This window comes from Delphinapterus leucas, chromosome 18 (genome assembly GCF_059928025.1).
Source record: "Delphinapterus leucas isolate spDelLeu-1000000601 "Yukka" chromosome 18, BTC_Dleu_Yukka2, whole genome shotgun sequence".
NCBI classification, from domain to species: domain Eukaryota; kingdom Metazoa; phylum Chordata; class Mammalia; order Artiodactyla; family Monodontidae; genus Delphinapterus; species Delphinapterus leucas.
Genome location: NC_143146.1, coordinates 68,047,330 through 68,071,763, shown reverse-complemented (window position 1 = coordinate 68,071,763; position 24,434 = coordinate 68,047,330). Strand labels below are relative to the sequence as shown.

The 24,434-nt window shown below is 35.6% G+C and overlaps 1 protein-coding gene across 1 annotated transcript in view; it reads left to right on the top strand.

The window, feature by feature from the left end:
- The window catches only part of NBEA (neurobeachin), a 620,750-nt gene that overhangs the window by 183,042 nt on the left and 413,274 nt on the right, over nt 1-24,434 (top strand). Inside the window, exons 19-25 of the mRNA XM_022574654.2 lie at nt 723-804; nt 1,045-1,168; nt 2,006-2,198; nt 4,203-5,222; nt 7,140-7,357; nt 9,725-9,878; nt 22,939-22,947. Coding sequence (XP_022430362.2) covers nt 723-804; nt 1,045-1,168; nt 2,006-2,198; nt 4,203-5,222; nt 7,140-7,357; nt 9,725-9,878; nt 22,939-22,947 — 1,800 coding nt within the window. The remainder of the gene's footprint in view (nt 1-722; nt 805-1,044; nt 1,169-2,005; nt 2,199-4,202; nt 5,223-7,139; nt 7,358-9,724; nt 9,879-22,938; nt 22,948-24,434) is intronic.

The following is a 24,434-nucleotide window of genomic DNA, read 5'->3' as shown; positions in this document are numbered from 1 at the left end:
ATAGTCTGAAATACAGTAAAGAGTCATATATCCATATTTTATATATAATTAAGTTATTCATTCTTAAATGTAACAAATGTTTATTGACTGCTGGCAGTGTGTTAGGCACTTTGCTAATTGCTAGGAATGTAGCAGTGAAAAAGATGTATAAGAATCCTGTACTCATAGAGCCTGGGTGTTGGTGGAAAAATTAGTAAATGGTTTAGTCTGTCTTTCCTTTATTTGGTCAACTTTTGTCATTTTTTGTTATTTGAAAGAAGTTTAAAAAAAAACTCATTGGTAAATGACAATGAGCCACATTTTTTATAAAGATTTTTCCCATATCACACTTCACTTGAAGTTATTAGGACCCAGGCTCAGACATTATTTTCTTAGTTTTTTTTTAATTAATGATGAAATAACAGTCAAATGTTTACAGTTCACACCTTAAAAGTATTAAAGATGTACACTGAAAAGTGATTTCAAACAGAGTTAATTCTTGGAGCTCCTAATTAATCTTTCCTTCTATAGATATTGGTCCTGGTTTTGTCTTTATCTGTAAAAATCTGAAGACTATAGAATTAAAGAGTTTAGAAGTATGTGGAATTCACTAGAAGACCCTTAGAAGAGATGCTTCTTTTGATTTGAACAAATTGACATTTTTTTTTTGCAGAGTCTTTGTATATCTATAATTTGCAATTATAATTTATTTCTAAATGAAATTCAAATTCTTCATCTTTCAGATTTTGACAGAGCAAGTATGTACTCAAGTTGTACACAAACCACATCCAGAGCCAGATTCTACAGTGAAAATTCAGAATCCAAGTGAGCAAACCAGCAATTCTTTATTGTAATGCAGTAGTAACATGTAACATGGTAACATGTGAAAATAAATCAAAACTTTTGCTAACCACCTCAGTCGGTATGGCGTTCACATAGTTTCATTTATGACACAACTCACCTACCATTGTGCTAAGCATTTAGTAGAAAATCAGTAAATAGTTTTTGAGCAGAAGATATGATGTAGTTATAAATCTTTACTATAATTTTTTTGTTCATTTGCAGTGATTCTTAAGGTGGTGGCAACTTTGTTAAAAAACTCTACACCAAGTGCAGAACTGATGGAAGTTCGTCGTTTGTTTTTATCTGATATGATAAAACTTTTCAGTAACAGCCGGGAGAATAGAAGGTGAGCAGTTTGAATACTATAACAAAACTTTATTTCCTAACTAATCTTATTTTCTCTCCTTTATTTTCAATCTCTTTCAAAGAAAAAATTTTCAAATCTTTCCTATTTTGCTAAATACTTTCAATCATTAGAAAAGGCGTTTGCTTCTTTTATATAATCTGCATACTTTTATTTTTATATGATTTTATTTAACTTTATGGTTATTATATTTTAACTGTATATAAATATCCAAAAATCCTTATTTAAAATATACCATCCCTTTTCCTGATAACTGTCTACTACCAACAGTAGTTTAAATGTAATGATGTTGGATTTGCTGAGATCATCTATGCTTTTCTCAGCTTGGTCTGATAACTGATTATTGTCATACATTCTAAAGCTGGTTAGCTAGGACATGGGGTACAGTATGAAGCCATGGTTGCTGCATGAGTCTTAAATTTAACAACTACTGATTGAATGTCTGCCATGTATAAAGCACTGTGCTGCACAGATTGCCTTGGTGTACAGTCATAGTGCAATTCAGTTGGAAAGATAACAGTGAAGCGATGATTAATTTCTAATATGTTAAGTGCCTTGTGAGTGCTACATGTGATGAGGGAGTAGCGAAACAATAGCTAAATCTCACTAGAAGAGTTGGGAGAGCAATTTTAAATGATAATATGGATTTTTCCAAGTAGAAGAGTGGGAAAAGTCATTCCAGGTTAAATATTAAATATGCAGAATGACTGTATACGTTGCTTTATCTAAGTCAGATCATATTTTCACTATTCATCTCAACTTCAAAATAGTAAATTCTAATATAATTTAGGAATTTTTAATGATTTTCCCCCCCACTAGATGCTTATTGCAGTGTTCAGTGTGGCAGGATTGGATGTTTTCTCTTGGCTATATCAATCCTAAAAATTCTGAGGAACAGAAGATTACAGAGATGGTCTACAATATCTTCCGGATTCTTTTGTATCATGCAATCAAATACGAATGGGGAGGCTGGAGAGTTTGGGTGGATACTCTCTCAATAGCCCATTCCAAGGTAACAAGGGATTTAACATTTTACATCATCAGGATTTCAGCTGTGGATTAAATGCCTGTAGACACTCATCTGGTGCCATCTTGTGGGCATCTTGCATTATGGCTGATTCCTTTATGCCAATTTTCTTTCTTTTCCGTTCTTGTTTTTCTCTCTTGGTTCATACACTTTTAAAGCTTGAAGTATTTTAGGGACCCTATAATTGAAACTTCAGGTTTATAAATTAGGAAGTTTACACTCTCGAGGCACCCCCCACATACTTTTCTAGCAGTTCTGAGAGCTGGCGTCTGAGCCTTTTAACCCAGACATCCCTACTCGTTCTTACTCATGAAACGGAGTCTTATATATACTTTTAAAGCCTTTTTAAAGTAACCAGAACTTGGTTTTTATTAACAAATGAATAATAAATACATTTAAAGTATTTAAGTTTAGTGTTGTTTTTAATTGCATTATCTTTATTTTTAATGATAAGAATCTATATGTTTGTTTATATTTTAAATATGGTCTGGTTTTTGGTAAAAGGAAGTAGTCAATTAAAATTTAGAGTATGTACACCTTAGATTCTGGAAATTCAGAGTTAATATATCCCATCTTGTGGTGTCATAGGAAAAGGATGTGTGTCAGAAGTTGTTGGCTTTTGATTCAGTCTATGCCACAATTCAGTTTCGTGGCATTAGGAAACTCATTTAATCCTTTTGTGCAGAAAAATGTTTTTAAAGATGCAGATAGTAAATATTTTAGACTTTGTGGGCTGTACAGCCTCTGATGCAACTACTCAACTCTGTCATGCAGTATGAAAATAGCCATAGACAATATGTAAAGAATGAACATGGCTGTGTTCTAATAAAATTTTATTTACCAAAACAGGTGATAAGCAGATTTGACCCATGAACCATAGTTTACCAGCCCTGCTTTTGGGACTTGATTTCCTTTTCTGTAAAATAAGGGGGTTTTATATTAAGATAATCTTCAGAGAAAGGTCCCTCAACCTAAAATTCTGTCATAGTATCATTTAAATATCAATATCATATGTGTCTATAGGAAGGATTTTGAACTTTTTAAAATTTTAAAGACCTTTTATTTCTGTTACAAGTTTACATTTTATAATATATTGGCACCTCACTTTTTTTGTTGTTGTTGTTGTGGTACGCGGGCCTCTCACTGTTGTGGGCTCTCCCGTGGCGGGGCACAGGCTCCGGACGCGCAGGCTCCCCGGCCATGGCTCACGGGCCTAGCTGCTCTGCGGCATGTGGGATCTTCCCGGTCCGGGGCACGAACCCGTGTCCCCTGCCTCAGCAGGCAGACTCTCAACCACTGTGCCACCAGGGAAGCCCTGGCACCTCACTTTTATCATTGCACTAATAAGTTTGAAAATAGTATTTTATAGGGAAACTCATTGCAAATCTTTGTGCAATAAATATATATTGATTATTCCTAACTATATACTGATTATTCCTAAACAAGCCTATATAAAAGTAACAAACTAAAGTAGCCTATATAAAGATAGAATTGTAAAGTTTTAACATTTTATAACTATATATTTATAGGTATGTGTTGTCTTTTTTTTACCTCACTTGTTGCAGTAGTCACGCATATGAGTCATAGAAAAATGATGTAGTAATAGTACTTTGGATATTGTATATTATTAGCCAGTTCTCTGTTTTAGCTCAAATAACCCGAATATGTCAGAGTTCAGCTGGCATATTAGCTAGGGTAACATTGAAATACTTCACCTAAAAGAAAATACCATTTTATTTAAAAAACTTTAATAATGCTGGTTTACCTGTGTTTTTGGACAAGTCATATAATAAGTCATATATGACTATTTTGATGCTATTCCAATTACTTGATGAAACTAAGCATTCGTTTTAGGATTAATATGCACTGTGTTTGAAATCTTAAAATTATTTGCACCATTTTTGCTATTATTATCATAATTTTATTTATGTCATTTTTTCTTCTTAATATATACAAAATGCCTTAATGTTTTCTTTATCCATTCCTAAGGTCACTTATGAAGCACATAAGGAATACCTAGCTAAAATGTATGAAGAATATCAGAGACAAGAGGAGGAAAACATTAAAAAGGGAAAGAAAGGGAATGTGAGCACCATCTCTGGTCTCTCATCGCAGACAACAGGAGCGAAAGGTGGAATGGAAATTCGAGAGATAGAAGACCTTTCACAAAGCCAGAGCCCAGAAAGTGAGACAGATTACCCTGTCAGCACAGACAATAGAGACTTGCTCATGTCAACAAAAGTGTCAGATGATATTCTTGGAAATTCAGATAGACCGGGAAGTGCTGTACACGTGGAAGTGCACGATCTTTTAGTTGATATAAAAGCAGAGAAAGTGGAAGCAACAGAAGTGAAGCTTGATGATATGGATTTATCACCAGAAACTTTAGTAGGTGCAGAGAATGGTGCTCTTGTGGAGGTTGAATCTTTGTTGGATAATGTATACAGTGCTGCTGTTGAGAAACTCCAGAACAATGTACATGGAAGTGTTGGTATCATTAAAAAAAATGAGGAAAAGGATAACGGTCCATTGATAACATTAGCAGATGAGAAGGATGAACTTCCCAACAGTAGCACATCATTTCTCTTTGATAAAATACCCAAACAGGAGGAGGAGAAACTCCTTCCTGAACTTTCTAGCAATCATATTATTCCAAATATTCAGGACACACAAGTACATCTTGGTGTTGGTGATGATCTTGGATTGCTTGCTCACATGACCGGTAGTGTAGACTTAACTTGTACATCAAGCATAATAGAAGAAAAAGAGTTCAAAATCCATACAACTTCAGATGGAATGAGCAGTATTTCTGAAAGAGACTTAGCATCATCATCTAAAGGGTTAGAGTATGCTGAAATGACTGCTACGACTCTGGAAACTGAATCTTCTGGTAGCAGAATTGTACCAAATATTGATGCAGGAAGTGTAATTTCAGACACTGAGAGATCTGATGATGGCAAAGAATCAGGAAAGGAAATCCGTAAAATCCAGACCACTGCTACAACGCAAGTAAGTCATCCTACATGTGTTCTGAAGATGCATTGAATAGATATAGAGTTGTTAGCACCAAAGCAGAGTAATTTCTTACCAGTCACACCATGTTTATATTTAATTATGATAGCATAATAATTTATGGAATTGAGTAGTATGGTTCTATATATAAAAGAAATTTAAAATACCTGAATCATATATCCAACTCTGCCACATTCTGTCTGTGTAACTTTGCTCAACCTCTCTGGGCCTGAATTTTCTCATACAGTGCAAGAGGTTGTACCAGGTTGAAATATGACCTTTAAGGTCTCTACCAGTTTGAACATTTTATGGCTCTGTGACTACATTTACACATTTGTATTCGAGATCCTCATTCTGAATACTTGATTAATTTTAACCTTTTGAGCTTCAGGCCCAACCCTGTTCTGTGGATTATAGAAAAGAGGACTTGGAGCCCAGATTGAACTGATAAATGAAATGAAGGGGAAGGGAAAAGGGAACTGTTATTTATCAAGTGCCTACTATGTTCCAGGCACTGTGCTATATGTTATCAGATTTAATACTCACAACAACCCTGTGAGGTAGGTAATATGGCTGAGAAAATTTGGAATTATTAACAGTGAGAATTTTCTTTATAGCCACATGGATAGGGATTCGTATGAGAAAATTAGAGATTCTCAGGCTTGGTGGTGAGGAAATGTTAGTGCTGCAGTTTGGGCCTCACCATACTAAAGCTAAAAACAGATGATGTTTTCTGATACGAATTTTAATTGTTGAGCACTGAGTTTATACTTATTTTCTAGACTAGATAATACCTTATGGTTAAGAACCGAAGAAAACTTTTAGCCTTTATGACTTGTTTTTTGTGTTGTTGCCTTGGTTTTCCATTCACCTTTTTTTTTTTTTTTTTTGCGGTACGCGGGCCTCTCACTGTTGTGGCTTCTCCCATTGCGGAGCACAGGCTCCGGACGCGCAGCCCCAGCGGCCATGGCTCACGGGCCCAGCCGCTCTGAGGCATGTGGGATCTTCCCGGACCGGGGCACGAACCCGCGTCCCCTGCATCGGCAGGCGGACTCTCAACCACTGCGCCACCAGGGAAGCCCTCCATTCACCTTTTAATGTCATCAAAGAATCATTTAACATGTGTCCATTAGAGTTAGGTTACAGAGAGTAAACCATACCTCACTAGTGTCTTTGTACTCAGAATCTTTGAAAATATATTCTGTGTATGGAAAAGATATATATATTTTTCTCTACTAAATACTGCCATTTCCATTTTTGTGGCAGTTGTGTTACAGTGATAATTGGCGGGGGATGGAAATACTGAATTAAGTCCAGGTTTAAAATAAAGGAAAGCATGGTGCATTGTTTACTGAGCATAATAATCTCTAGGCTTGCCTGGTTTTCACTCAAAGTTCACAGGCATTTATCTGGTTTTCTAACATAGAAAAGGCATTTATTTTTCTAAATTGAAGTGTTTTGAGTGAAATAGACTTTGAAGTTAACTTGTATCTGTACAAGTAATATTTCTTTTAATCTTGTGTTTCTGATTACAATTAGTTGATGACATATACCCAGTATTCTTCACTTTGAGTATAGGCTCACTTTTATAAGGAAGAAATGTGGTCTAATGTAAAGACTCATAAAGAGGGCTAGAGAGGATCTGGTTTTCAATGTGAACTTTGGTGTTAAACTTAAGTATTAGGTTACCTTGCCTAGTTTCTGAGGCAGCAAAATAAAAAATAACAATAATAGCCTTTTCTTCTCAAAAAGGTTCCTGTGCAGGGAATCACCAGGTGAATAATAAATGTAAAATGTACTAACCTACTAAAGTCATATGCAAAAGCTTTACTCACTTAACTGTACTTACTATTTTCATTTTGAAATCAGGTGTTTCTTTTTCACTCTACAAATGTTCCCCTTTTCTGTCTCCAGGCTGTTCAGGGTCGGTCTATCACACAACAAGACAGAGATCTCCGAGTTGATTTAGGATTTCGAGGAATGCCAATGACTGAGGAACAGCGGCGCCAGTTCAGCCCAGGTCCACGAACTACAATGTTTCGTATTCCTGAGTTTAAATGGTCTCCAATGCACCAGCGACTTCTCACCGATTTGCTATTTGCATTAGAAACAGATGTACATGTTTGGAGGAGGTAGAAATACTTCTTTTCTATAAATAAGACTAATTTCAGTTGAAAAATGAATATCTTAAAATTGGTGGCGTCGACTGATTAACAGCGAATTATATCATTAAAAATCCCACAGATTAAATTTATTAAAAATAATCAAACATTGAACATTTTTATATAAACATAAATATTTTCATAATGATCATAAGTCCTGGGGTGGGTCAAATTAAAGGCTAACCAAGAATTTAGGCTTAAGACAGTTAATTAGCCAATTTTTGAAATCTGGCATTGCCAGGTTATTATAAAAAAGAGTTTTAACCAAGAAAAGGTTCAGTACTGGTTCAAATAAATTTCTACATTTCTATCTTTCCCTGTTAAAATTAATACCACGTACTACATTTATTCTTGGTGATAAGATTTAACACATAGTGCTAAAATAAAATTTAAAATCAGCTTAGACATCTATTTTTAGATCTTATACCATTTACATGGCAAGTGGATATCATTTCAAATATAATCATTTAAGGAGAACAGTGAAGAAAACAGTTCAATTGTTTTATTTTTTCAGTTCAAATAAATTGAATAAGTTTCAAGAAAGAAAACAAAGTCTGCATAAATTTTAAAATTACGTTGCCTCAATTTCAATTTAATTTTCTAATAGCAAATATGCAACAAATTAATCAGTTATGAGAGTGTCATGTGTTCATGCAGATAAATTAGGTAGTTGATGTCTGTCAGTAACAGTACCCCACCATCAGTGACTTGAACAGTCAGTGGCACAATGGACTATGAGTGAGTTTCTTAACAGTGGACTTAAGTGAGTTTCTCTGCTTCTCCTAGTTATCCTTCTGAGATTCAAGGTGGCTGCTTCAGCTCCCAGAATCAAGTCAACATAGGAAACTTACCCCAACTAGAGGGCAGGACTCTTCTTCCTCTTTCACCCCCTTCTTCCTTCCTCCTCTTCCTTGTCTCTCTCTCTCCCTCCTCCTCTCTCTCCTCTTCCTCTTATTCTCTTCTTCTTCTTCTCCTCTTTTTTCTAACAGAAGCCCCTCAAGAAATTTCCTTCTTATGTCTCATGTGTCAGTAGGATCATATGCTATTCTCTGAGTCACCAGCAAAAGGGAATGGGATTATAATGATTGGCCTCCATGGAACAATACTGGTTACCAACCTAGTAGCTGTGGTGAAGCCAGTCTTTCCTCTACCAGATGTAGCTCAATAATAGAACAAACTCTAGATTGTGTTAGCAGGGAATAAGGAATAACTACCATGCAAGCAATCAGTGTCTGCCATAGAAAGTTTTTAGTTCTGATTTTATTTGGTCAGTTTGTCCTTAGTCTACTTATGTGATAGAAACAATGGTCTTTCCATTGCTAATGTTATATGCTAAGTTACCTAGGGATGGTAAATAAGGAGACTGGAATACCATGAAATATGTTACTACTAACATGAGTATCAGCGTATGGAGAGATACAGTGTAATTTACTAATTGCCATGTTAGTATCCCCCAAATGAATGATACTCAACTATCCGTCCCTTTATACTGTGTGTGTCTTTCTGTGTTTTCTTTCATGGACTCTCATAAAATTTCCCAGACAGAATTTTACATAATTTAAAAAAATGTAAAAGATAGATAGTACTTTAATTTTTAGGACAAGAGAAAACATCCTGAGATCTAAGATATGTTAGATGATATTTTGCAGTTCTTAAAAGGTGAGAATCATTGACTTAAATTTGATCATGGAGTAATCTCTTTTTTTTCTGTTAGAGAATAGTTCATATTCTTGACAGATACCAAACTAAAGCAGTGTATTTCTCTGAGAACCTATAGCGAATGTTTTGTATGGCAGAGCTGCACTGCTGACCTTTGAGGTCTTTTTTCCTTTTTTTATTCAGTAAGTACTTGAATTTTACTGACTCATTTATACTCCTCTATCGTATCACTTCTGTGGCTAGCAGTATGCATTTTCAGTACAGCTGGTCAAAGCCGGAGCTGCAGTCTGGTGATACAACAAATTGTCAGCTAACTATTCACTTGTTCTGCCTTTCAATACCAAACAACCAGCTTTGGCAAAAATAAATTTTTTTAGCCAAATTCATTGACCTAGTCATATGTCTTTGAATCAAGTTAATGCACTGTATTTTAAAAGCAGAAACAAAATAATAAATTATTATACTTGGACACACAAAAAAAATCCATGCTGAAATGAATGCTAAGTTTTTGGTAATATGACATCTCAATTGTAAGTTATTTTCTTTTCTAATAACTCCATTTGAAATTTGTCTAGCTCTTATTTTTCACTTTAAAAATGGCATTATAAATAAAATCTAAACTGCTTATTCTTAAGCCAAAGAAATGTTCATTTCTGCTTTGTTTTTCTGCCATTTTAGCCATTCCACAAAGTCTGTAATGGATTTTGTCAATAGCAATGAAAATATTATTTTTGTACATAACACAATTCACCTCATTTCCCAAATGGTAGACAACATCATCATTGCTTGTGGAGGAATTTTACCTTTGCTCTCTGCTGCAACATCACCAACTGTAAGTACTTTGCCTCCATCTAGTGGTTATGTTTTATAATTACATTACTAGAGTGTGTCAGTGGTGTTCTGTACTATAAACAAGGAAACTTTTTAACCATATAATTTAAAATTATATATATTTATATTTTCACCTCTTTTAATTGTCAGTCTTGGGTTCCAGCTGTGTGCATTTATGAACATATTTCTCTGGTAATTCTGATGAACATGCCTTAGGAAGAGCAATAACTATGAATGATTTAGCTTCATTTTCTATATATTGTTTCTCTCTCCAAATCTACATTATAATAAACTGTTAAAATCTTTGTTCTGTAAATCTTGAAGTTCTAAATACAAGTACATGTTTATTGTATGATAATTAGAGTCGAATCTAAATTTAGAAAAAGTCATCTTTAGACATTCAGTCTCATGACTTGCTTGAAATATCTTTAAACTTAATATTATTTTAAATGATATATAGGAGTATTATACTTCTGATCTCTGAGATTTAATCTTGAAGCCAGTAATTTGCTTCAAAAAGAGAATCGAATGATTGAATTCTTAGAGTGTTTCTTATTTAAAACCTAGGTACCTCAGATAGAAAAAGTATAAATGACATTTTTTCTCTACCTGAAAAATTTCATAATCCTTAAAAACCTCAAAACGCTTTATGTTAGCCATATGGCATCTTTTAGAATTTTCATGTGACATGATTTACTGGTTCAACATTTATTTTTTTAAAATATAGACTTTCTCTAATAAAACATTGAAATGTATTAATATAAGTTTGAAATAATGTTACTTATGTCATTTAAAATATAATAGATAAATAACTATATTTTAGCTGTCTTTTAAAAAATATCTCTGATTCATATTTTAAAAAAAACAGACTCTATAGCTAATTGCTCAGATGGGAAAGAATATAGAATTCTGCTTCTCATATTAACTGTGTTCTTGCTACCACATTGGAAGCTCATCCATTAGCCCCAAATATATCCTTTTTCCAGAGAGAAACTTGCTGTTTTATTAAGATGTGTTTTACTTGATGAGGCAGTGTTTCCAAATTGATCTCTGGCATTATTTCATCATTAACAAGTTTTCTCTACATGACTCTTTTTCTCACTGTCCCTTTGCCACCACCCCTAGAGCAGCACTGAAACTTAAGTATTGGCAGCAAAAAGAATGTATCCTCAGCACACCTCCCCCTCACAGGCACATATACTTCTATTTCATCTATGAATTTATTTGGGTCTCCAAAGGCAAGAAGGCTAGTTCAGCAGGGAGTGCAGCAGAACAGGTCCTAATTAGGGCCTTCATGAAATTAGCAGCTGACCAAGGAAATTGAATCAGGAAGAAAAATAGTTGATGGTGTGTGAAGAGTGCAGGTATCCTGTGAGATTAACATACCATCCCTTCTCTTTAATCTCGGATTTCCTCTATGATTTATACCAAATTCTGATAAATTGAGAGTTATATGTGATGTTAAAAATACATTCTAATATTGAGGCAGGAAGAGGCTTTGTTTTGTTTTTTCCCTCTTCTATGCATTAAAGAGTGACTTAATGATTCATCCTGCCATTTTTCTTCATCCTATAAATATTTTTATGTCTTATAAATTAACATTTGTTGTCAGGAAATTTTAAAATGTTATACTGAAATTTACTTTAAAATATAATATTGTTTTAAAATTTTCTGTAGAACAAAAATGACCTTTATAAAAAAATTAGCAGTAGACATAAAAATTTGTATAGATTTGAAATATTCACATTACTAGTCTTCCAAATTTTAAAACTAGATCTCTATCAAAATAGAGAAAATAATTAATGAAGTTTCAATAAACAATATGATTTAAATAATATGTCACTACCCTAATTTGCTTTTTTTTTTTTACATCTTTATTGGAGTATAATTGCTTTACAATGGTGTGTTAGTTTCTGCTTTATAACAAAGTGAATCAGCTATACATATACATATGTTCCCATATCTCTTCCCTCTTGCGTCTCCCTCCCTCCCACCCTCCCTATCCTACCCCACTAGGTGGTCACAAAGCACCGAGCTGATCTCCCTGTGCTATGCGGCTGCTTCCCACTAGCTAGCTATTTTACGTTTGGTAGTGTGTATATGTCCATGCCACTCTCTCACTTTGTCACAGCTTACCCTTCCCCCTCCCCATATCCTCAAGTCCATTCTGTAGTAGGTCTGTGTCTTTATTCCTGTCTTACCCCTAGGCTCTTCATGACATTTTTTTTTTCTTAAATTCCGTACATATGTGTTGGCATACGGTATATGTCTTTCTCTTTCTGACTTACTTCACTCTGTATGACAGACTCTAGGTCCATCCACCTCATTACAAATAGCTCACTTTTGTTTCTTTTTATGGCTGAGTAATATTCCATTGTATATATGTACCACATCTTCTTTATCCATTCATCCGATGATGGACACTTAGGTTGTTTCCATCTCCTGGCTATTGTAAATAGAGCTGCAATGAACATTTTGGTACATGACTCTTTTTGAATTATGGTTTTCTCAGGGTATATGCCCAGTAGTGGGATTGCTGGGTCATATGGTAGTTCTGTTTGTAGTGTTTTCAGGAACCTCCATACTGTTCTCCATAGTGGCTATACCAATTCACATTTCCACCAGCGGTGCAAGAGTGTTCCCTTTTCTCCACACCCTCTCCAGCATTTATTGTTTCTAGATTTTTTTGAAGATGGCCATTCTGACTGGTGTGAGATGATATCTCACTGTAGTTTTGATTTGCATTTCTCTAATGATTAATGATGTTGAGCATTCTTTCATGTGTTTGTTGGCAGTCTGTATATCTTCTTTGGAGAAATGTCTATTTAAGTCTTCTGCCCATTTTTGGATTGGGTTGTTTGTTTTTTTGTTATTGAGTTACATGAGCTGCTTGTAAATATTGGAGATTAATGCTTTGTCAGTTGCTTCATTTGCAAATATTTTCTCCCATTCTGAGGGTTATCTTTTGGTCTTGTTTATGGTTTCCTTTGCTGTGCAAAAGCTTTGAAGTTTCATTAGGTCCCATTTGTTTATTTTTGTTTTTATTTCCATTTCTCTAGGAGGTGGGTCAAAAAGGATCTTGCTGTGATTTATGTCATAGAGTCTTCTGCCTATGTTTTCCTCTAAGAGTTTGGTAGTTTCTGGCCTTACATTTAGGTCTTTAATCCATTTTGAGCTTATTTTTGTGTATGGTGTTAGGGAGTGATCTAATCTCATACTTTTACATGTATCTGTCCAGTTTTCCTAGCACCACTTATAGAAGAGGCTGTCCTTTCTCCACTGTACATTCCTGTCTCCTTTATGAAAGATAAGGTGACCATATGTGCGTGGGTTTATCTCTGGGCTTTCTATCTTGTTCCATTGATCTATATTTCTGTTTTTGTGCCAGTACCATACTGTCTTGATTACTGTAGCTTTGTAGTATAGTCTGAAGTCAGGAAGCCTGATTCCTCCAGCTCCGTTTTTCATTCTCAAGATTGCTTTGGCTATTCAGGGTCTTTTGTGTTTCCATGGAAATTGTGAAGTTTTTTGTTCTAGTTCTGTGAAAAATTCCAGTGGTAGTTTGATAGGGATTGCATTGAATCTGTAGATTGCTTTGGGTAGTAGAGTCATTTTCACAATGTTGGTTCTTCCAATCCAAGAACATGGTATATCTCTCCATCTATTTGTATCATCTTTAATTTCTTTCATCAGTGTCTTATAATTTTCTGCATACAGGTCTTTTGTCTCCTTAGGTAGGTTTATTCCTAGATATATATATATATATTTTTTTGGTATGCGGGACTCTCACTGTTGTGGCCTCTTCTGTTGCGGAGCACAGGCTCCGGACGCACCCGCTCAGCGGCCATGGCTCACGGGCCCAGCTGCTCCACGGCATGTGGGATCTTCCCGGACCGGGGCACGAACCCATGTCCCCTGCATTGGCAGGCGGACTCTCAACCACTGTGCCACCAGGGAAGCCCTATTTCTAGATATTTTATTCTTTTTGTTGCAATGGTAAATGGGAGCGTTTTCTGATTTCACTTTCAGATTTTTCATCATTACTGTATAGGAATGCCAGACACTTCTGTGCATTCATTTTGTATCCTGCTACTTTACCAAATTCATTGATTAGCTGTAGTAGTTTTCTGGTAGCATCATTAGGATTCTCTATGTATGGTATCATGTCATATGCCGTGACAGCTTTACTTCTTCTTTTCTGATATGGATTCCTTTTATTTCCTTTTCTTCTCTGATTGCTGTGGCTAAAACTTCCAAAACTATGTTGAATAAGAGTGGTGAGAGTGGGCAGCCTTGTCTTGTTCCTGATCTTAGTGGAAATGCTTTCAGTTTTTCACCATTGAGGACGATGTTGGCTGTGGGTGTCATATATGGCCTTTATTATGTTGAGGAAAGTTCCCTCTATGCCTACTTTCTGCAGGGTTTTTATCATAAATGGGTGTTGAATTTTGTTGAAACCTTTCTCTGCATCTGTTGAGATGATCATATGGTTTTTCTCCTTCAATTTGTTAATATGGTGTATCACGTTGATTGATTTGTGTATATTGAAGAATCCGTGCATTCCTGGAATAAACCCCACTTGATGGTGGTGTATGATCCTTTTTTTTTTTTTTTTTTTTTTGCGGTACGCGGGCCTCTCACTGTTGTGGCCTCTCCCATTGTGGAGCACAAGCTCTGGAGGTGCAGGCTCAGGGGCCATGGCTCACGGGCCCAGCCGCTCCACGGCATGTCGGATCTTCCCGGACTGGGGCACGAACCCATGTCCCCTGCATCGACAGGCGGACTCTCAACCACTGCGCCACCAGGGAAGCCTGGTGTATGATCCTTTTAATGTGCTGTTGGATTCTGTTTGCTAGTTTTTTGTTGAGGATTTTTGCATCTATGTTCATCAGTGATATTGGCCTGTAGTTTTCTCTCTTTGTGACGTCCTTGTCTGGTTTTGGTATCAGGGTGATAGTGGCCTCGTAGAATGAGTTTGGGAGTGTTCCCCCCTCTGCTATATTTTGGAAGAGTTTGTGAAGGATAGGTGTTACCTCTTCTCTAAATGTTTGATAGAATTCGCCTGTGAAGCCATCTGGTCCTGGGCTTTTGTTTGTCGGAAGATTCTGAATCACAGTTTCAATTTCAGTGCTTGTGATTGCTCTGTTCATATTTTCTATTTCTTCCTGATTCATTCTTGGCAGGTTGTGCATTTCTAAGAATTTGTCCATTTCTTCCAGGTTGTCCATTTTATTGGCATAGAGTTGCTTGTAGTAATCTCCCATGTTCTTATGTATTCCTGCAATGTCAGTTGTTACTTCTCCTTTTTCATTTCTAATTCTATTGATTTGAGTCTTCTTCCTTTTTTTCTTGATGAGTCTGGCTAATGGTTTATCAATTTAGTTTATCTTCTCAGAGAACCAGCTTTTTGTTTTATTGATCTTGCTATCATTTCCTTCATTTCTTTTTCATTTATTTTTGATCTGATTTTTATTATTTCTTTCCTTCTGCTAACTTTGGGTTTTTTTTGTTCTTCTTTCTCTAATTGCTTTAGGTGCAAAGTTAGGTTGTTTATTCGAGATGCTTCCTGTTTCTTAAGGTAGGATTGTATTGCTATAAACTTCCCTCTTAGAACTGCTTTTGCTGCATCCCATAGGTTTTGGGTCGTCGTGTCTCCATTGTCATTTGTTTTTAGGTATTTTTTGATTTCCTCTTTGATTTCTTCACTGATCACTTTGTTACTAAGTAATGTATTGTTTAGCCTCCATGTGTTTGTATTTTTTACAGATCTTTTCCTGTAATTGATATCTAGTCTCATAGCATTGTGGTTGGAAAGGATACTTGATACGATTTCAGTTTTCTTAAATATACCAAGGCTTGGCTTGTGACCCAAGATATGATCTATCCTGGAGAATGTTCCATGAGCACTTGAGAAAAATGTGTATTCTGTTGTTTTTGGATGGAATGTCCTATAAATATCAATTAAGTCCATCTTGTTTAATGTATCATTTAAAGCTTGTGTTTCCTTATTTATTTTCATTTTGGATGATCTGTCCATTGGTGAAAGTGGGGTGTTAAAGTCCCCTACTATGAACGTGTTAGTGTCGATTAATGGCTGTTAGTATTTGCCTTATGTATTGAGGTGCTCCTATGTTGGGTGCATAAATATTTACAATTGTTAGATCTTCTTCTTGGATCGATCCCTTGATCATTATGTAGTGTCCTTCTTTGTCTCTTGTAATAGTCTGTATTTTAAAGTCTGTTTTGTCTGATATGAGAATTGCGACTCCAGCTTTCTTTTGGTTTCCATTTGCATGGAATATCTTTTTCCATCCCCTTACTTTCAGTCTGTATATGTCTCTAGGTCTGAAGTGGGTCTCTTGTAGACAGCGTATATATGGGTCTTGTTTTTGTATCTATTCAGCGAGTCTGTGTCTTTTGGTGGGAGCATTTAGTCCATTTACATTTAAGGTAATTATTGATATATATGTTCCTATTCCCATTTTCTTAATTGTTTTGGGTTCGTTATTGTAGGTCTTTTCCTTCTCTTGTGTTTCTTGCCTAGAGAAGTTCCTTTAGCATTTGTTGTAAAGCTGGTTTGGTGGTGCTGCACTCTCTCAGCTTTTGCTTGTCTGTAAAGGTTTTAATTTCTCCGTCAAATCTGAATGAGATCCTTGCTGGGTAGAGTAATCTTGGTTGCAGGTTTTTCTCCTTCATCACTTAAATATGTCCTGCCAGTCCCTTCTTGCTTGCAGAGTTTCTGCTGAAAGATCAGCTGTTAACCTTATGGGGATTCCCTTGTGTGTTATTTGTTGTTTTTCCCTTGCTGCTTTTAATATGTTTTCTTTGTATTTAATTTTTGACAGCTTGATTAATATGTGTCTTGGCGTGTTTCTCCTTGGATTTATCCTGTATGAGACTCTCTGTGCTTCCTGGGCTGGATTAACTATTTCCTTTCCCATATTAGGGAAGTTTTCAACTATAATAATCTCTTCAAATATTTTCTCAGTCCCTTTCTTTTTCTCTTCTTCTTCTGGAACCCCTATAATTCAAATGTTGGTGTGTTTAATGTTGTCCCAGAGGTCTCTGAGACTGTCCTCAGTTCTTTTCATTCTTTTTTCTTTATTCTGCTCTGCAGTAGTTATTTCCACTATTTTATCTTCCAGGTCACTTATCCGTTCTTCTGCCTCAGTTATTCTGCTATTGATCCCATCTAGAGTATTTTTAATTTCATTTATTGTGTTGTTCATAATTGCTTGTTTCATCTTTAGTTCTTCTGGGTCCTTGTTAAATGTTTCTTGCATTTTGTCTATTCTATTTCCAAGATTTTGGATCATCTTTACTATCATTATTCTGAATTCTTTTTCAGGTAGAGTGCCTATTTCCCCTTCATTTGTTAGGTCTGGTGGGTTTTTATCTTGCTCCTTCATCTGCTGTGTGTTTTTCTGTCTGCTCATTTTGCTTATCTTACTGTGTGTGGGGTCTCCTTTTTGCAGGCTGCAGGTTCGTAGTTCCCGTTGTTTTGGGTGTCTGTCCCCAGTGGCTAAAGTTGGTTCAGTGGGTTGTGTAGGCTTCCTGGTGGAGGGGACTAGTGCCTGTGTTCTGGTGGATGAGGCTGGATCTTGTCTTTCTGGTGGGCAGGTCCACTTCTGGTGGTGTGTTTTGGGGTGTCTGTGGCCTTATTATGATTTTAGGCAGCCTCTTGGTTAATGGGTGGGGTTGTGTTCCTGTCTTGCTAGTTGTTTGGCATAGGGTGACCAGCACTGTAGCTTGCTGGTCGTTGAGTGAAGCTGGGTGCTGGTGTTGAGATGGAGATCTCTGGGAGATTTTTGCCATTTTATATCATGTGGAGCTGGGAAGTCTCATGTGGACCAGAGTCCTGAAGTTTTCTCTCCCACCTCAGAGGCACAGCACTGACTCCTGGCTGCAGCACCAAGAGCCTTTCGTCCACACAGCTCAGAATAAAAGGGAGAAAAAGTAGAAAAAGAAAAAAAGAAAGAAACAAACAAAGGAAGGAAGGAAGAAGAAAGGAGGGAGGGAGAGAGGCAGGAGGGAAGCAAGGAAAGAAAGAAAAGATAAAATAAAATAAGATAAAATAAAATATATTAAGAAAAAAATTTGTTTTTAAAAAGATAAAAAAAACAAAACAAAAACAGACGGATAGAACCCTAGGACAAATGGTGGAAGCAAAGCTATATAGACAGAATCTCACACAGAAGCATACGCATACACACTCACAAAAAGAGGAAAAGGGGAAAAATCATAAGTCTTGCTCTCAAAGTCCACCTCCTCAATTTGGGATGACTCGTTGGCTATTCATGTATTCCACAGATGCAGGTACATCAAGTTGATTGTGGAGCTTTAATCTGCTGCTCCTGAGGCTGCTGGTAGAGATTTCCCTTTCTCTTCTTTGTTCTCACAGCTCTCGGGGCTTAGCTTTGGATTTGGCCCTGCCTCTGTGTGTAGGTCGCCTGAGGGCATCTGTTCTTCACTCAGACAGGACGGGGTTAAAGGAGCAGCTGCTTCCGGGACTCTGGCTCATTCAGGCCTGGGGGGAGGGAGGGGCATGGAGTGCGCGGCGGGCCTGCAGCGGCAGAGGACGGCGTGACGTTGCACCAGCCTGAGGCGCGCCGTGTGTCCTCCCGGGGAAGTTGTCCCTTTATCCCGGACCCTGGCAGTGGCGGGCTGCACAGGCTCCCTGGAAGCAGGGTGTGGATAGTGACCTGTGCTCGCACACAGGCTTCTTGGTGGCGGCAGCGGCAGCCTTAGCGTCTCATGCCAGTCTCTGGGGTCCGAGCTTTCAGCCGCGGCTCGCGCCCGTCTCTGGAGCTCCTTTAAGCAGCGCTCTTAATCCCCTCTCCTCACGCACCGGGAAATAGGGAAGAAAAAGTCTCTTGCTTCTTCGGCAGGTCCAGACTTTTCCCTGGACTCCCTCCCGGCTAGTCGTGGTGCACTAACCTCCTGCAGGCTGTGTCCACGCCGCCAACCCCAGTCCTCTCCCGGCGCTCCGACACCGAAGCCCGAGCCTCAGCTCCCAGCTCCGCCTGCCCCGGCAGGTGAGCAGACAAGTCTCTTGGGCTGGTGAGTGCCGGTCTGCACCGATCCTCTGTGTGGGAATCTCTCCACTTTGCCCTCTGCACCCCTGTTGCTGTGCTCTCCCCCACGGCTCCGCAGCTTTCCCCCTCTGTCACCCGCAGTCTCCGCCCGCGAAGGGGCTTCCTAGTGTGTGGAAACCTTTCTTCCTTCAGAGCTCCCTCCTACTGGTACAGGTCCCGTCCCTATTCTTTTCTCTCTGTTTATTCTTTTTTTCTTTTGTCCTACCCAGGTACGTGGGGACTTTTTGCCTTTTGGGAGGTCTGAGGTCTTCTGCCAGCGTTCCGTAGGTGTTCTGTAGGAGTTGTTCCACGTGTAGATGTATTTCTGGTGTATCTGTGGGGAGGAAGGTGATCTCCGCATCTTACTCTTCTGCCATCTTCCCGATCCCCCCTGCTTATTTTTTATTTTATAATGAATATACAGTAAAGATACTGACATTTTGAGGTTCTACTGCCGAAATTATTACCTGTGCAGTTTTGATCTCTGCAGTTTGGAATTTGAAACTATGGTACTTATTTCTTAGACTGTTCTCAACAGACTTTGGAATTCATTCAATTGTAGAAACTTTTCTTCATTGTCTCTGTCTCTATATTTCTGTTATTTCGGTCCATTAGCTGATTGTACCTATACCTGGTTGTACAACATAGCTAATTTTACGTTCTTTGAATAAATTGCTTCCTAATAGCGAGAACCTTTTCTCCCACTTCCTACTGGGAGAAAACATGGTTGGTGTCAACTGTTGAGTAATGTCTTCTATTACTTTATTGTATAATATTCTTGCTAAAAATTGTAATGTAGTAGAGGGGAAGAGTTAGGAAGGAAGAGGTTGAATAAAGAAAGAAATGAGAACTGAAGATATGGAGCTTTTTAACTTAGAGTTTAAAAAAAAAAAGTTTATTGGAGCATAGTTGATTAACAATGTCGTGTTACTTTCTTTAACTTAGATTTAAAATATAAAAAACCAAAAGAGAATTTTGGATGGAATAAGTGAAAAAGGAAACACTGGCAATATACAGATTACCAAAGGGAAACATTGTCTTGTAGATGCCTTTAGAATTTCAATCCTTATATGAAGAGAGATAAAAACATTTGAAACTAATGTTTGAGTGATCTGTAATTTTGTTTAGGTTTGTTGAGTTCTTCAGAATATTCATACATTATATACAGATATGTATTTATGGAATATATATGAGTAATGATGGTATGCAGTGGTTGACAAATTTATTCTGTTTATGGATCATATAGTAAATATTTTCGGGTTTGTGGGCTATATGGTATCTAACTATTGAAATTTGCTGTTGTTTGCAAAAGCAGCCATATATCATAACACAGAGGAGCAGGTGTGGGTGTGTTTCAATAAACCTTTATTTATATTTGACTTGTAGGTCCTAGTTTGCTGACCACTGACTTACAGCACCATTTTCACATAAAATACAAATGTCATAGCGTAAAACTTCATTACTTACTCCTGATCATTAAAAATTCAATAGTTAGCGCTTAAGATAAATTCATTTTTCCTATTAAATAAGAGCTTGCATTTGACTTAATGAACATTTATTAAAGTTTAATTTTTAACACAATTTCACTGGTGGTTGTGATCATTATGTTTTATTAGAAGATATGTAACTTTTCCCATGAAGCCATACTAAATATTTTTAGCATTTGACACGTCTAATGTTGAAATAGTATTTAATTTTGAGTAGGTAAGTAGAATGCTAAGTATTCGTTATAATTTCTATTAAAAGCTCAACCCAGGAAAATGTCTTTTCCGTTTTTCAGTATAAGTGTGGATCTCAGATAATTTGCTCATTTTCATCGAAAGCAAACTTTTGTTTCCCAGTAATCAGTGAGACTCAAACTCGATTTTTCTTGAAGTTATGATTTAATTGAAGGCATATGGGTTTTAGCATAGGATAAATGTGTATTTTAACCTGGGTTCTACCACTTACTAGAAATGATGTCAACCTTAATTTTTTCATTTTAATGGTGTTAATTTTACTTATCCCACAGGAAGTTTGTGAAAATTAAGTTAGGTAATGTCACTAGATGGAGATGACTCTTACTGAATGTTTCCCTCCTTTACTTCCTTTTGGAACTTTTTATTCAGAATTGTATTATGGTGGAATGATCTTCCCATTTATAGAGTAAGCCTGTCACACTCAGAATTCTGAAGTTTAAAATAGGATATTTGAACCAAGTTAGTTACTATGGGTGATCCATTTTGATGGCAAAAAACTAAAATGGTGTAGTCTTGTCTGTTCTCTCCATGGCATTGGCATAGTGGTGGTTTATTTTCTGCCCTGGGACCTTATATGAATACAGTAATCCATACTAAGGATGACATTTGTGTATTGCTGTTCCAGTAGCATCACGTGAGAAAATTTGAGCTGTTTTATCTTACTTGTATGGAAATATTTCAGTGGAAACTTTAAGGAAAAAGAGTATAGATATACAAATATTTGTGTTATAATGCCACCTCAAACTTAATATTCATTGAAGAAGCAGGACTTTATTGGAGTTTCAGTTTTACCTAGATTATTTAAAATCTTATGTAGCATAGAAAATAAATTACATAGTTTCAAGTCTCTAAATTAGACCAATAGTTTTAACTTAAGTAGTCAGGGGAAAGAAATAGAACTCTTTGTATGTAGGTTGACCAGTCTTTGATTTGGGGAAGGAGCATTATTTTTGTTACTGTTGTTGAGGTTTTGAAGTTAATGTTTCTGTGACTAGTCAGTTGCATCCTCTCATTTATTTTCTATACATTGTTCAAGTTGGTCATGAATGAAAGCAAGGAATTGGAGAAAAAAATGAAGATAAACAAAACATGGATCAACTGCAAATTGCATAATCATTTAATGATTTTAAGTTGACCATTTTGGTCAACCATCCAGAACACTGAATGTTTAGAATTTCATTCAGTGTCACGTATGGTTTCATTTTCTCTGTTGATAGAAAAATAATAGAGACTGATATTTCTGGCTTTCCTAATAGTTTCATAATCCTGAGAAAGAAGAGGAACTTTTTATGTCAAAAAATGATGACAAGGACTTAATTTTAATTTATATTTTCTTACCATTATTAGAAAATGTAGCTAATAGATTTGGGAAAACTACTAATTTTCTTTGTATTTTGTTTATCTCATAACACTGATTATATTTTAGTATTCTCAGGGTGCTTTTATATGTTCTCCTGTACTACTTGAAAATAGTTTATTTTGAAATTTATGCTCACGTATAATGTCAGAAATCAAAGAATAAGAATAGTTGTTGACTTTTATTATGAAACTTAATTCTATCCAAAAATTTTTAATATACTGAATATAATTCTTAATAATACTCTGAAACTTAGTACAAAATCTATGCAATTGTCTTAGTTCACATGCGACCTCATTTAGTGTATCAGTAAGTTCTTTTCTAGCAAGGGAAAGTGGTTTTTAAGTTAGAATCACTCAAATATTTTATTATCTTATTAATTACTGGGGATTTTGTTCTGTAGGAAGGGCTCCAAATATTTTAGGAAACAAAATAGCATGATTCCTTAATGAAAATTCTAGAAGGTTGGTACAGTTTATTTTCCTCAGTCATTTCTGCTTAAACTGGTAGTGAGCTAGGGCTTTTACAGAGACATTATGTTAGTTTAGTTATTAAAATGTTTCCTTGGTCATCTTCTAGGAAAAAACTTATTTTGTAAAATAGAGCATGCATCATTTCTAATATATGAACTATATTTACATATATATTATTTGGACAGTTACTCTAATAAAAAAAATAAACAGAAGTCTATTTGATATTTAATCTTAATCATACGTAATTTATAAAATGAATATCTCTTCTGAGAATTTTTGCTTTTAATAAAATAATCAAATATAATTTTAATATATTATTTTGTGTTTCAATTTTACATTGTATTTTCATTTAATTTTAATAATTTGCTTTTCTTGTACTTTTTTGGTCTGTTGTCTGTTTTGTCTAATGCATGTCCAGGGTTCTAAGGTTAGTATTACTTCAGTAATTTTCAGGTTTTCAGTTTTAAATTTTATTTTTGCTTATTTATGAAATTTTTGACTTGGTTATATTTTGAGTTTCCATACCATCTAACATTAGGCATATCTTTGGTATATTTAAAAGATTCATTAGAAGGATTATTTTCTCAGTGTACTGATGAACTACTATTTTATTATTCACACTAATCTTTAGACTAAACTATCAGAATATAATGAATACAATAATATTTCAGTCATATGTACAATCAGATTTTAACTGGTTCCAAAGAAAGGAAATTGGTTGGAATATATGTTAAGATTTAATAATAATCATATGTGGGTGATCTTTATTTTTAAACCTATGCCATGATGTTTATATAACATTTCATCATATTTATAAATTACTATTATATAGAATTAATAAGAACTCCCTTTTAGGTTATTGGTTAAGAATGCTTTTTTGTTTAAAATTTTATTTTGTTTAGTCAAAAATAACAGTGGCAAGTTTCATGGATGATTAATAATTCTGTTTATAATTTACTCATTTAAAAATGAAAACATTTTGAAGCTTAAGCCTTGTACACCACAAAATACTTCAAAATAAGATCATTAACTAATAAAATGAGTTAGAGTTCCCGTAATTTTAGTAATTCAAAATGATGAATTTCTTTGAGAATACATCTATAGATATCCTTAAATTCTAATATTTTGAAAAGTTTTCAGAATGCTTAATGGACCTAATCAATGGTCAGATCTTCAATTCCATTATAAAACACTTATATTGATAACTGATCTTTTAAAAGGAGGTTTTATATAAAATTAATTTTTAAACTTTTATTATAAACAATTGTGTTGTGGTCACCGATTTTTAATTCATGCTATGAAATGATGCTGTATATCAGTGAAGTGCTAGCAAATGAGGAATCTTTATTTAAAAAATCCAAGTAACAAATTCATTATTTCTTTAGGTCATGGATACCAAATTGGCATAATGTTGTAAATCAACAATTGAACAAATTTTTTTTGTCTATTTACAAGCTCCTCTTAGAGAGAATGATTTTAGCTCTATTTTGATGTTAAATAGAAGGGAGAAAGGTTGTTACATTTTATACTCCATTTATAATCGTTTAGTTATAAAAGTGCTTGCAGTAGCCAGCTGTCTCTTTTCTTACCCATGTTGTACACAAGAAGTGTTTAAGAGGTCGTTTTTTAATCAGTGTTTCCTGCTGACATTTCCATGTTAATGTGAGTAGGGATATGTCTAGGTAGAATGATGGGTATAAATAATGTCAAATGGAGCATTAAATAGGAGCAGATACCTATGATATATGCTTACCTTGTAGTTGAATTTATCATTTGGTGCAGAAGTAAGGTTAATCCATATGGTTAGTGTGCCCATTTTCAGAAAATTTAAACAGTAGTATTTTTTATTTATAAAGCATTCCTTACTTTTCTCTGATTTTGAGGCACTGAGAAAATGAGGTCTAGTCATAATGA